The sequence below is a fragment of the Podarcis bocagei genome (assembly GCF_964188305.1).
Source record: "Podarcis bocagei genome assembly, chromosome: 13".
Taxonomy (NCBI): domain Eukaryota; kingdom Metazoa; phylum Chordata; class Lepidosauria; order Squamata; family Lacertidae; genus Podarcis; species Podarcis bocagei.
Genome location: NC_138138.1, coordinates 44,599,581 through 44,614,505, shown reverse-complemented (window position 1 = coordinate 44,614,505; position 14,925 = coordinate 44,599,581). Strand labels below are relative to the sequence as shown.

The following is a 14,925-nucleotide window of genomic DNA, read 5'->3' as shown; positions in this document are numbered from 1 at the left end:
ATTGATTTTGCACATATAACTTTTTTTTGGGGGGGAGACACTTGATTCTACTCATAGCAGCTGAAAGAATTTCTACATGCTCTTTCTTAGGGCAGAATACCCACAGGAAGAATATTATATTTTCAGACATCCCATAATGCATTTGGCCCAGGAAATACAGGGAGCAGGATATGGTGAACATTGTGACTTGTGCTGCAATCCTATTTTTTTTCCTGCAGAAAAAGAAGAAAAAACACCTCTGCAAATTGATCAAAAGTAAGCAAAGGCAAAGCTCTGCCTTGGCTGATGATTTGGGGCTGGATGAATGGCAGGTGAAAACCAATATTGATTCCCAAGGGCAGTGGGTTAATTCACAGCTGTTCAGAAGCTTCAGCCCAATTGCATCATTGTAATCTATGAGATAACTTTCAGAAAACAGACTTTAAAAGGGGGCTTCCCAGGGAAGGCTGCAGATACTGAGCTAATGATACATTTTTAAACTTTTTATTTAATGAAATGTATACACTGATCCAGCAAGGTTCTTTTTGTATCCACAACAAAGCAATGCAATTGCAATTTATTCCTTATAACCACATATATCCATTTACAATCCTCATTATAAGTAAGTGGAATACAAGAAATATTAAAATTATGAATAAAAACACTTAAAGACAAGTAATTAAAGACATTTTGAAAAATAATTAAAATAAGCTGTAAAGCATCAACATCTCCATGTCTGTGTGGGCTTGCCAAAACAAAAAGTTTCTAAGCAAGTGCTGAAAATCAAACAATGAAGGCACCTGCCTGATGTTAGTAGGCAGCGAGTTCCAGAATATAGCTGCTGCCACACTAAAAGGACTATTTCTCAAAAGCACAGAATGGGTATTGTGTAGCATCTGCAACAGTGTCAGGCAAGGATTTCAAATTGGTTGCATTAATCAACTGCCACTTCCTTTACTCTCCTTTGCCTTCCCTGCATGTTCATGTCAAAGGGATTTCTGAATATTCGATTTCCAGATGTCAATGTGGATTCATGGTTCTAAATCAGATCAGGGACAAACCGATTCTGTCTGAGAGAGGGGTGAATCACCGAATCAGGCTCTAAACTGAATGGTGGGAGTGGAGCCTGCACATATCTTGTGAAAATACATTTTTTCTAATCAATCCAGAATGAGAATTTAAGACCACTTATGGATTTACTTGTAATATATTGACAATAATTGCTCTCAGGACTCAACTATACAGCTGGAAATAAAATGTTTCAAGTGTGTTATAAAGTGCATTATACAAATGCGAAATTGATGGTGATGGTGAGCTATGGCAATACATGTTTCAAAACATTTTTTTGGGGAAAAGGATTTTCATGTATTTTATGTGTGTCTAGATTCCACCTCAGTCTTCTTGACAATACATACTACAAGAGAATAACGTATGTGTATATGTATTATTGTTTCCCTCAAAGCAAAGTACAGTGGTACCTCGGGTTACAGATGCTTCAGGTTACAGACTCCGCTAACCCAGAAATAGTATCTCGGTTTAAGAAATTTGCTTCAGAATGAAAACAAAAATTGTGCAGTGGCAGCGCAGAGGCAGCGGGAGGCCCCATTAGCTAAAGTGGTCTTCAGGTTAAGAACAGTTTCAGGTTAAAAACAAACCTCCAGAACGAATTAAGTTCTTAACCCGAGGTACCACTGTAAGTCAATTTTACAAATGAATTTTCAACTATGTGAATTTGGACTCTAGAAAAAATTATATAAGGCAGCAGCTGAACATATATTTCCAAATGTTCTACTGTACACACAGAAAAAAGCATGAAAGACTTTAAGCTTTATTATGAATCAGCAGCTTTCTGCTGGTTGAAAGAGTGGCTACTTCTTGAAAACACAGACATTTTGGATTTAGAAGGTTTTAACAATGTATTTGGATGGCACGCATACTTGTGGTATGATAAGGTCAAAGCACATAAAGCATTTAGAAATCATATTGTTAGGAAAGCACTGTTTAATGTTTGGATAAGATATAAGGATTTATTGGAAAATAAAACCCCAAGGTGGCTGTCACCGATGGAAGCGAAAGCCCTGAAAAGGCTCAATATGGAGGCCAAATGGCCGAAATAGTGGGAAATTTTGGAACAAGAAGGAGATAGACTGAAATTGCAGAGTTTTGAAAAACTAAAAAATCAAGTGAGAGATTGGCTTCATTATTATCAGATAATGGAGACATACAATTTGGATAAGAAAATTGGCTTCCAGGTGGAAGAGTCAAAATCAGAAACAGAACTGTTAGAACCCAAAACTAAGAATTTGTCAAGAATGTATAACTTGCTATTGAAATGGAATACTCAGGATGAAATGGTAAAATCTGCTATGATTAAATGGGCACAAGATGTTGGACATAATATTATGTTTGCTGACTGGGAACAGTTGTGGACCACCGGTTTGAAATTTACGGCATGTAATGCCTTAAGGGAGAATATTATGAAAATGATCTATAGGTGGTACATGACCCCAGTCAAGCTTGCAAAAATTTATCATTTGCCCGATAACAAATGTTGGAAATGTAAAGAAACTGAAGGTACATTCTTTCACCTTTGGTGGACGTGCCCAAAGATTAAGGCTTTCTGGGAAATGATATATAATGAACTGGAAAAGGTATTTAAATATACCTTTCTGAAGAAACCAGAGGCCTTTCTCTTGGGCATGGTTGGCCAATTGGTGCCAAAGAAAGACAGAACATTTTTCATGTACGCAACAAAGGCAGCAAGAATACTTATTGCAAAGTATTGGAAGACACAAGATCTACCCACCTTGGAAGAATGGCAGATGAAGGTGATAGACTACATGGGACTGGCAGAAATGACCAGCAGAATCCGAAACCAGGGAAGAGAGACGGCGGAAGAAGATTGGAAGAAATTTAAGGACTATCTCAGGAAATACTACAAAATTAGTGAATGTTAAATTGATGTTGGATAGAATTTAAGTGGTTATCAGCTGTAATGATTAAGATAATTGGGGGGGGAGAAAGAAAGGTATAAAAGTAAGTGAAAATTAAGGGTGAGGATTTGCTGACTGAATAATTTGAATTGGAATACAAAAAGGGGAGGTATGAGGAGGTCCGAGAAATAAGTTAAAAGAAAATAAGTGAGTGAAATTATACGTGTTGTTAATTTTTGTATTTTTTTGTTTTTTGTTTTTGTTGTATAATTTTTGAAAATTTAATAAATATATTTTTTTAAAAAAGAAAAAAGCATGAAAGACAGCAAAGGGCAGGTTTATTATTTCTTTACATTTTCTTCCTTATTAGCTGTTCTCTATTGTTCAGCTCAGGCCTCAGAATGATTATATAACATTTGGGGAAGAAGATGCAACCCAGCAACCCACCACCGGAGGCTAAGATAGAGAAGATCTCCACAGCTACCATGTATTTTCCCTTGGTGCTCAGGTAGGAGGGAATAAAGGACAGCCAAACACTGCAGAAGACCAACATGCTGAATGTGATAAACTTGGCTTCATTGAAACTGTCTGGTAACTTCCTGGCAAGGAAAGCCACAGCAAAGCTTACAGTTGCCAGGCAACTCATGTAGATGAGGACACAATAAAACATGGCCACAGACCCCTCATTACATTCTAGCATGATTTCTTCCATCACTGAGTGCATGTCTAAATCAGGGTATGGGGGAGAGGTTGCCAGCCAGACAGTACATATGCCTGCTTGGACTATGGAGCAGGAAAGGAGAATGGAGTGGCCTAGTCCTTTCCCCACCCATTTCCTCATCCTGGATTCTGGTTTTGTAGCCATGAAGGCCAAAACCACCATGAAGGTTTTTGCCAGGACGCATGAAACAGCAGTTGAGAAGATGATGCCAAAAGCTGTTTGTCGGAAGAGGCATGTCAGCTTCTCAGGTCGGCCAATGAAGAGCAATGCACAAAGGAAGCAGAGCAGGAGAGAGATGAGGAGAGTGTAGGTGAGGATTCGGTTGTTTGCAATGACAATGGGTGTGTCATGGTGTTTCATAAATGTACCTAGTACCAGAGCTGTGATCAAGGAGAGGGAAAGAGAGAAACATGCCAAACTGATGCCCAAAGGTTCTTCATAAGACAAGAAGCTTATGTCCTTGGGTAGACATGCATCACGGTTCTTGCTTGGATAGTCTTTGTCAGGGCATTTATGACAGTCATTCATATCTGGAAAAATGTAAAGAAATGAGCTCATATCATATCAGCTTACTGAAATGTTTCATTTCTGTCTGAGAAGGAAAGAGCTGTGTTTAAATCAAAACCATGTTTAGAACTGTCTGATGCTCTGCAATGCAGTAATGTTGAATTTAGTTGGTTCAGAGCTATGTCGTCCTGTAATAGCCAGGGCCATTGACATTTCAATATTTATACACATTAGCCTGGGTGCAGCCTGTGTAAGTCAGAAGGAGTGGTAAGACCCCCTCTAGATATGATTTGATCCACATACCATCCAACTACTCTTAATGCATTGGCATTCTCATTTGATTAGCAAATTTAGACAATCTTAAAGGCAAAGAAGCAGGCTCTATTTAATCTATTTATTTCTCCTACCATCCTGGTTTGCAATCTTCCCCTCTGCACATGGGATGCAATCGTAGCAGCAAGGTGGCTGTCCCTCCTTCACTTTCTTGCTGGATCCTGGAAGACAACGCTCAGTACAGACAGAAAGAGGCTGAGTCTAATCCATAAATGAAAGAGCAGAATGCAGAAGAGTTCCAAATAAGGGATTTTTGAGGAATGCAGTCTTGGTGAATTCCAAAACAACCAAAATTCCAGACAAATACATAAATTTTAATGAAGCTATCCAGGACCTACGATACCCCTTGGAATGCTGCAACACAATTCTCAGCATGTTAAGAAAAATATATACTTTTGAATGCATATTTTGAGATAACTCTTTTTTAAAGACTAATGTATCCATTCCTAATGCTCAGTCACTTGCTCTTTACACCTTTCCTCTCAGCTCTCTCCTTCACTCTCTCAATCTTCACCACTTCTCCTGCTTCCACCTCTTCCACTTATGAACTTAGAAGACTAGCGGTCTCCTGCACCTGCTGCTGTCGGTTCCCATTTTCTTGCTCTGGTATTATTATACCTCCCTTTCCCAACCAGCTCGTTCCTCCAAATTTTAGCAAGAAAGGTGAAATCTTGGGGCTTATCTATTAATGCATCCTCTTTAACTCAGTCAAAAATTAGTGTTTTCTAAATGTAAAGCTATCCTAATGTTTTTGTTTATTTTAATATAGATTTCTGTTTTTACTTAAAATTCACATTGCAGTCTTCCAGAAGAAAGAAAAACCCATTTAGTTACTCCAACTAACCACTTATGTGCACTCTCTGATGTAAGATTGCTTCAAGGTCAAAAAGATCATCCATTTAATAGTTTCATGGTCTTTCACCACGTACACCCTCTTGTGCAGGCAAAATATATGCAGAGGCCCTGATTGGCTGGGGGAAAACCCTGCACTCCTGTCTCCAGGCCTTTTCATAGAAAAACTGGTATTTGACCTAGATCAAAGCACCCATATTCAGATGAAGGCTCTCTGTCTGTGTGTCCCTAAGGTATATTTGCACTGTTAACCTAGTTTAACTGTATCTTGTAGTATAAGGGTTCTTCTGTTTTGTTACCTCCTTAATAAAATATTTGCTTTTACTTCTTGAGTGGCTTCTATCAGTAAGCTTTTGCATCTTAAGTTGGTACTTGGATGCACTGGTCATTTTCTACACAGTAAGTTTAAAAGACAGTGAGTAGACATGCAGGTGAATGATCATTGCTTATGCAAGATTGAATCTCTTTGGAATTATCTAACAATGTGGCCCTACCTGATTAAACCACGTATGCCATGTTATGGCATCTTCATCAAGGGTTAATTTTTGGTCTGAAGGAGTTTGTGGATATATCCTCCCAACTCTCACTCTGTGCAAACTTTGGTTGGAGAATATAATCCAGTTGACAATATCCAAGCTAGATGCTGCCTCTCCATTCTGGTTGATGAAGACCACATCTCCTGCAGTATTGTTAAATGAGATACTTCTCAGAAAGTGATGGAGCTAGATTGAATACAGAAAAGGCAATTGTTTGGAAATGGCTGAAGTTCTAATACAGAACTGAGGTATCTTTTTCCTGTGGGCAGGACCTAGAGCAAGAGGTAGGTGGTGATACAGTCAACTGTCAGTAGAGTCTGATCCAAGGATGGAGAGACCACCAATTGTCACTCTCCCACATCTTTCTCTCTCTCCCCTTTCTACAGCCTTCCTTTCTCTGCCCCCACCACACTTCTTTTCCTCTATCACATTCATCCCAGGAGACAAGACATTGGTTTGTGACCACCTGCTCTGAGGCAGCATTTGGTGTATTATGGGATAGAGAGAATGCTGAACATCTCTCTTGACTATTACCACTACTTGTTATCTGTGAAAGCAATAACATATCAGTGGCCTCCAAACTTCTCTCATACAAATGCCTTTTTTTCTCTGAGAGGAATGAGCAGGCTGACAACATTTCAGAAACTCATACTTTGTGAGGGAATAGCAGGTCCCTACCAGTCAAGGTGAGCTCCCGTTGCTCAGTCCCTGCTTCTGCCCACCTAGCAGTTCAAAAGCACAAAGTGCAAGTAGCTAAATAAGTACCACTCTGGCGGGAAGGTAAATGGCATTTCCGTGCACTGCTCTGGCTCGCCAGAAGGGGCTTAGTCATGCTGGCCACAAGACCCGGAAGCTGTACTCCCATGATGAGTAAAGCGAAATGAGCACCGCAACCCCAGAGTCATCCGTGATTGGCACCTAATGGTCAGGGGTCCATTTACCTTTTTACCAGTCGAGGATGTTCAGCCTATTACCTGCCAAAACTGTAGATTCAGATTATTCTCTCTCCCTCCATACACCATTCCTCTCTGTCTGAGACTGGATGTGAACATGGCATGTAAAGCATGGGCCATGGTGTAGACAGCACTGTGGATACTGTAACTGTGGCCTGTCATGCTCAATTCAAAAAGTGATCCGGGAAGGTTCTCCAGCTTCTCTTCTCCAGTGCAGATATTCTCCTCCATTATGTCTGAAGTGATATCTGGGAATACACATCCAAAGACCTGTTGCCAGAAGTCCCTGATAAAACCGTCCCCATCTGTGCTGGAAGGGTTTCTGTGCACAACATACTGATGAAATCCTGGTGGGCTTCTGAAGTGAATTTCAAAGGAAATAGCACCACTGAATATTCCTGAATCCCAGTTCCTTTGAAAGACAAATGAAGTGAACTCAACCTGGGAAGTTATTATCCATACTTTACTTTTTATATTGCATGTCATGTCATCATGTTCTGATAGGTATGGAAGCCATCTAAAAGTTGCCATGGAATAAGATTCTCCACAGGCAACTATTACATTAGCTGTGCTGCTAAAAATCTTATGGTTTATACTTGCCCCCTGTTGTATTATGCCATTAATTTCAGATATAAAACTATAATTGGGGATTCTTTCTAGGAATGCAAAGCAGACACCACGCTTGGTAAACATTGGGGAAATGGCTTGCACAAATCTTTCTCCATTGTCATTGTCCGTTGCAATGACTCCAATCCACATCCACCTGAAATGCAGAAGCAAAGAGAGAATTCCCTCATACTGAAGGGCTTCTGAGGGTGCCATCTGGTAGAAGGGAAGCACTGGGCTTTTATCGTTCATCACTGGAGCAGAGCCATAAATGAGCTAAAAAGTAAATGGAGGAAGAGAAGAGAGAAAGTAGATTCCTTTCACAGTATTCATATACATTATGTGGTGAACCCTGTTAGTCAAATATGCCCTTTGCCAACTTTTCACGGATTGTGTGCCTTTCTCTCAATTATACAAAAGACACACATATAGATGGGCCGAAAACTGGGACCATCACATTTCTTCTCTGGAGATTCTTCTTTCTTCTTCATGATTCACATACACCATCACACAGCAAAACTGTGCTGCCTCTTCTCAGACTTTATTTCTGCACATTTATTTCATTTGTGAATCAGCTGCTCACTACTGTTACTGTACTCCTGAAGAACTGGAATGTATCTGCAATTTGCCATACCTCAAAGTGAATTTAATTGGGTTCAGTGCATTAAAGTGGAATAATGAATGTATTGGACCTACCTATCAGTTTTTTTGGCTGTAAACAATTCCTGGCCCCCTTCCCCAGCAGCTTTTTTGAGATGCCCTGATCACTAATTTTAGTACTGGCACGTACTTGTCAGCTTTTATCCTGTAAGCAATTTTCTGCTTTCCCCAGCAACTCAATTCAGATACCTCCACACTAAGCAGAAAATGCTGCGTAACCAAAAACAGCTGGTGAGGGAAAAGCCCACTTTCCCATCATTGGCATTTGGGATATCAGTGTTCTAGATGTGTGTGTAAGAAAGGACGAGTGACATATTTTTTTCCTGGTATTGCACCCTTTCTCCTTATCCAGGTTTCTTTGTTTGCTTATATTATAATTATGTACCGGCTTTATTTTCCAAGGATCTCAAGGTGGTGTACATGGTTTTCCTTCCAATTTCATCTTCACCCTGAACTGCTGATACACCCTGAACTGATGCCGAGGAACCTGCGTCTTTCTCTATGCAAGCTAATAGAGGTATTGTACATAGGTGTCCTACCTGCGGAATCTTAAAGATATCCAAAACAGTGGCCACATAAAAGGAGATTTCAGAATCCAGTCCCCCAATGACCCCAGTCAGATTATTTTCAACATCACATATATAGTTAGGGACAAATTTCTCCACAACGGATAAAAGCAGCAGTGTGGCGAGATATGTGTTCCTTGCATTGTTATAGCTGTCATATAAGTGAAAGCCCAAGGTGATATTGGGTAGGATGCGAGGGTCTTCGTTGATCTGCTTGACTGCAAATGCCAAGGCCACGATGTGCTGGTAAAGCTTAGGCAACACCCTAGAATGAGAGTTGCAAACTGTATCAGCAGGAACTTTTACATATCAACACAGTAGTTAATCATAATGAGTTGGGGGCCGGTTACACTCTGTCTGCTCTACTATTGAATAGCTCTTATCAGTAGAAAGTTCTTCCTGATGTTTAGTTGAAATCTCCTTTCTTATTTCTTTAATACACTTATTTGGAGCAAGAGAAAACAAGTGTGTTTCATCTTCCTGGTGACAACCCTTGAGATATTTTTTAATGGCTATCATATTTCCCCTCAGTCTCATCATAGCTAAACATACCAAACTCCCTCAACCGTTCCTCATAAGGCTTGGTTTCCAGACCATCTTTGTTGCCCTCCTCTGCATATGTTCCAGCTTGCTAATACGTTTCCTTCTTAAATTGTAGTGATCAGAACTGGACACAGGACTCCAGGTTACCAAGGCAGAATAGAGCACTACTATTACTTCCTTTGATCAGAACACTACACTTCTGTTGATGCAGATCCCTTGACCTTTTCCACATGTACTACTGGCAAGTCAAGTGTTCTTCATCTTAGATTTGTACATTTGTCTCTACTGAAATCCATGTTGTTACTATTGTCCCATTTTTCCAGTGTTTTAAGGTTGGGTTGCTAATGTGGGGCCAATGGGACGTCTTGCCGTACACACCTGAGGTCTTTTCCTGACACTTACAATCTCTGGTCTCTCCCTGCAGTGACCTCTTTTTCATGAAGCAGGGATTGTCATTGGAATTCACTGAATTCTATACTTCATAATAAGTACCTTTCAGTGCTGAAACAAACCTTAGCCTAGATCAGAAAATGAAACATTCAGCTTCAGAACAGGTTTTTAAAAATTCATTTTTACTAACACTCTAGTAGTTTAGATAAATATAGGGATGCGGGTGGTGCTGTGGGTTAAACCACAGAGCCTAGGACTTGCCAATCAGAAGGTCAGTGGTTCGAATACCCACGACGGGGTGAGCTCCCGTTGCTCTGTCCCAGCTACTGCCAACATAGCAGTTCAAAAGCACGTCATAATGCAAATAGATAAATAGGTACCGCTCCGGCGGGAAAGTAAACGGTGTTTCCGTGCGCTGCTCTGGTTCGCCAGAAGTGGCTTAGTCAGGCTGGCCACATGACCCCAAAGCTGTACGCCGGCTCCCTCGGCCAATAAAGCGAGATGAGCGCCGCAACCCCAGAGTCGGCCACGACTGGACCTAATGGTCAGGGGTCCCTTTACCTTTAGTTTAGATAAAGTCTATCAAAATTGGCTTTTCAAAAGGGCTCTCCCACATATACAAACATGCATGCATTTCAATACATTTATATTTATTTTCCTATCAAGAAATGGGAGCTTCTACATTATTCTCTCAATTCACAAGACATTCCTATGGATTTTTGCATCAGCATATGTCCCACTGAAATGCAAAGTTGTTATTACTAGGTAAATAGGTAGAGGTTTGCAGCCTTAGTCATTACTCTCAGGCTGTGACTCTAGGTTTGATCATTTCTCTGTTGCAATGGATGAGTGGCTTAGTTCTTACACAAGCTCTTCAGGCATCGCTGGTGGGGGTTCCTCAGCGAATGTTGCTGGAGAGGAGATGAAGCCACCATGGTAAACAATGCCACCAATGTTAAAATCTCCTGGCTGATGATACGTGTGAAGTGGATGGTGTGGGCCTTGGAGCCTGCATTTCGCTATGTGAGCCTGACATACATTGTAAGAAATCAGTTCCAGCAGTAAGAACACTAAAACCACCATTCTCAATACAAAGGCAACTGTCTGTTCTACATGGAACCCATGATTTCTCTGGCAATATTATAATTAGCTACTCCAAGATAAAAATTGTCTCATTTGAATGGTAATTAAGTTTCCTGAGACGATGCAATCTGGGAGTGTTTAAGATCAGACTTGTGGATCCCAGACCCTATTTAAATTATTCTGGTTAATTTTAGTATCCTTTGTGTTCCTTTTGCAAGTGGCCCCTGAAAGTCCACAGGGATTTTTGAGGAGCAGCAGATTTAATTATAGCCCTGTTAATAACCAAGCTGGAATTCAGTTATTTATTCAATGCTTGTGAACCCCTGTGGAATTGCTGAAGAAAATGTGTTTGTCACATATTCGGAACTATTGTGTTAAATTCCCTTTCAGTGGATAAGGGGCCAGTGGTGTATTGGTGAAGTTAGAAGTTCATAATAGAAGACCTTGTAAACAATGGAGACTCCCAAATGTAGTATGGTGTTGTGAGAATCTTGGAATTTGGCTGAGTGGACCTGGATTCACATCAACCACGTGGCATGAGAACAATGGCTGCTCACCATTTTTCCAGGGGAGACAATGGCGTTGCCTCACTCTCAGCCTCCTTCCCCGATAGCCTAGGCATGCACTTTTGCTGGCCTTTGGAGGGGAATTCTCCTTGGCCGGTGGATGCCAAAAGGGAGGGGTCTTTCCAACCCAAAAGGCAGTATAAATGGATCACTCACTGGTGCCTCCTGGAGGGAAGTGCCTTGCTGGCTGTAGGCATTGGCTGCTGTCTCGTCTAGCCTGGAAGTGAGGCTTAAAAGGGCGGTTGCAGGAGGCTCTCGCAGCACGGATGGGTGAAGAGTGACACCCTCCCACCCTCCCTTTTTATTTCCATGTTTTACTGTGGTTTTATATCTGCTGTAAGCCACCCAAAGTGGCTGGAGAAACGTAGCCAGATGAGTAGGTTATAAATAATAAAATTATTATTATTATTAGTCCTACTTCCTTCCATTCCTGTCTCCATTTGAATACCTGGACCTTCTGCAAAGGGCCACAATCTTACAGACACTCATTAACAAGCATAGTTAGCTTGCTGTATAACAGTACAGATGTCTACGCAGAAATAAGTGTTTTAATATTTAATGGGCCTTACTCCCAGAAAAGTGAGTAGAAGCTGGCAACGTAGGCTCTGATTTACAGTTAAAACTAAGAGAAAGCAGTGGCTTTGTGCCCATTAAGAGCTGTATAACAGGAATAAATTCAGAGGTTAAGCCTGGATTCTAGAAAGCTGAGGTCCATTATAGGAATACAGATGCAACCTGAAGTTTCTCTGTCCTCTTTGATTCCACTTTCAATCTGATTAAGCTCTGGTTTACTTGTATTCTCCATTCATCATGGTTAGGTCTAATCAATTTTATCTGCTCATTAAACATTGGCTGAAGGATGCCAACAGACTTCAGTGGAAAGTCCAACAATATACTTGCCACATATATAATACACATTTGTATTAAGTATATAGTGTTCTGATCCATCACTTGTGTTGGCTTTATCAAATGCTTTGCCCAGCGAACTGTGCATGGTTCTTTGTTGCCATCTTTTCCAAGCACCAGGGCAGAAATCTAGTTCTCTGAATTTCACCAAGGAGACCTGATTCAGACAAAATCTTGGGGGGAGGGAACACAATTCAATGGGGGGTATATTATTTCACAGTACATAGATAAACTATGGAACTCACTGCCATAGGAAACAATGGTGGAGATAGTGCATTTGCAGTTTGAAGGTTTCCCACAGGAATCCGGTTGGTCAGTGTGAGTACAGGCTGCCGTACGCGAATGCACCATTAGCCTGACTCAAGAGGATCATCTTACATCTCTACGATCTTGAGTATGGATAGGTTGATGATGAAATCTGACTGTGAGCGGTACAGAACAATAGACCTGTAGGGTATGGTGGTTATAGGGTTAACCTCCTTGATGTTCTGTATCTGGGGGGAGGAGCGTCTACGCGACACTATTGCTATCATCACAGCCTTTGTTCTGTGAGCTGCTTTCGGTTTTAGTCTGAGAGTGCTTTCTGCACAGAGAGGATGTTGGAAAGTTCTGAAGGTGATTTACTGCTGTAAATAAACACTTTATAGATAGAAGAAGCTGTCTCTGGACTTTTTTACTCCTTTTTCCTCACACGGAAGGCAAACTGCTGTGTCTCTGTATATTTCCTGCTTATTTCGTTTTTTCCTCAGAGTGTGCGCAAGAGGAAACGGCTGGACGGCAGATTTATTTACAATAGGTTATGGAAGCCAATGTTTTATTGCCAAGTGTGAGAAGGGAGTACAAGAAAGGCTGCCAGTTTTGAACTCCTGCTGGAGAGGACAAAGGCAGTTCTGAGTTTGCTGGTGAAGCAGAGGAGCTAGCTGAAAGAAGCATCTTCGAGGAGCCGGCAGCTGAAACAGTGTGAGTAAGCTTTAGCCTGGGGGGGGGGGATGGCTGCAGATCAACAGCGTGAGACTTTTACTGTGCCTTTTGAAAGGCTTAATGGCTCAAACTGGGAAGACTGGGCAAGGTGGATGCACTTCTGGCTGGGAGGAAAACAGTTTTGGGAATGTACACAGGCTGACCCAGTGCCTGCTGGAGCCGGCTGCTGAGATAGAGAGGGCAGTGTGCGCATTGAGGAGGGATCAGAAAGCCATGTCCCATGTTGTGATGGCTATGGAATCATCACAACTTCCTCACATAGATGGTTTGTGAACTTGTCACCAAATTTGGTCTGCTTTGACTAGAATACACCAAAGGACCACACCTGGGGCAAAGATCTATGTCATACGTTCTCTGTTTGAGAAGAGGCTGTCCCCAGGGGAATCGGTATGTGACCACATTGCCCAGATGCTGACTGTTTTCAGCAAGCTGCGTCAGCTCAATGTGCCCTTCCCAGATGAACTTAAGGCTTATGCGTTGTTAAGCTTCTTGGACAGAAGTTATGAGAACTTAGTCCTAACGATGGAGATGATGCCGCCGAATGATCTTACGTTGGAATATATAAGTGGGAGATTGATTGATGAGGAATTGAAACGCCAGAAGGCTGTGAAAGAGAGCACAGGCTGCAACCCAAGAAGGAGTGGGGGGGGGGCAGCCAGGAGCAGTGAGGACTGTGTGAAAGCTTTTGCTTCCAAAAGATGTTTTCGTTGTGGAAGCAGTGGACACCTGGTCCGCAATTGTCCTCTAGAGGCCCAGGAATGCAAGGACACCGGAATGGAGGCTGGAAAGGAATGTCAACAAAGCAGATAAGTGGCAGTTCGAGAACTGGTTCCCAGCAGAGACGTGAGAAACAAGGAGGCCAGAGTGAGAAAGGCAAGGAGAAGCCTCTCTATCACCTCACAGCATCGATGGTGTCTCTGGGAAACAGCAAAGGCCCCGGTCGGGGGAACAGAGTCTCTATGGCAACGTTGGAAGGCAGCCAAAGGGCTACTTTGTCTTTTGTTGTGGACACTGGAGCCACGCATTGTCTCATGCCCTCTGCTGGTTTGCTTCGAAACTGCAAGTCTGTGAAAAGTGGACATTTTGTGTCACTGGATGATGGCTCCAAGAGACAATTAACTGAGACTGGTTTTTTGTATTGTTCTTTTATAGATCATGAAGTGCAAGCATTCGTGGTTCCTGAGATAGCAAATTGTCTTTTATCTGTGTCTGCCCTCGTTGCTGACGGTTTTGATATAATGCTTGCTAATAACATGTGCTCTTTTTTCAGGGATGGCAAGAAGCTGTACAGTGCTGAGTGCAGAGATAGACTGTTCGTGGTGGAGATGCCTATTGCTAATGTAGCTGTTGCAGAGCCCCCTGAAGAGGCACAAGTGCAGTGCGCAAACGTACCACCACATGACAATTGTTTACACTTGTGGCACATGAGATTTTCCCATGTTTCCTGGTCTTACATTAAGAAAGCACCTGAGAACACGGTGGGGTGCAAGTTTAAGGGGTGTGACAAACTCCTAGATTGCAGAGCGTGCAAGCAATCAAAGGTTACCTGTGATGGTCTGGGAATCTGATTCAGAAGCTGAATCTGAGGAGTCCCAGCCTGCACAGGAGTCCCCACCTCCAGGGCCGGCTGAACTGGGGCAGGGGCTTGAGTCTGAAGGGCCTGCACCTGTGCCGGATCCTCAGGAGCAGACACCAGATGCATCCACTCTGGCTCTGGAGGTGATTGAGGATCCATTGCCTGCAGGTGCGACTCTCCCAGCCCTGTCAGGGGATGGTGAAGCTGCCCCTGGGTCCAGTAACCCTCCAGCCT

At 42.1% G+C, this 14,925-nt stretch overlaps 1 protein-coding gene across 1 annotated transcript; it reads right to left on the bottom strand.

Annotated features, from left to right (window-relative positions):
• Positions 1-3,261: 3,261 nt before the first annotated feature.
• LOC308570724 (vomeronasal type-2 receptor 26-like) lies at positions 3,262-7,690 on the bottom strand (the record flags this gene model as incomplete). Its single annotated transcript, XM_081165635.1, has 4 exons — positions 6,836-7,690; positions 5,820-6,047; positions 4,548-4,674; positions 3,262-4,163 (listed from the first exon to the last, which is right to left on the bottom strand). The coding sequence occupies exons 1-4, from the start codon at positions 7,670-7,672 to the stop codon at positions 3,262-3,264; spliced, it is 2,094 nt and encodes a 697-aa protein (XP_081021761.1). The 5' UTR covers positions 7,673-7,690.
• Between the last annotated feature and the right edge of the window lie 7,235 nt (positions 7,691-14,925).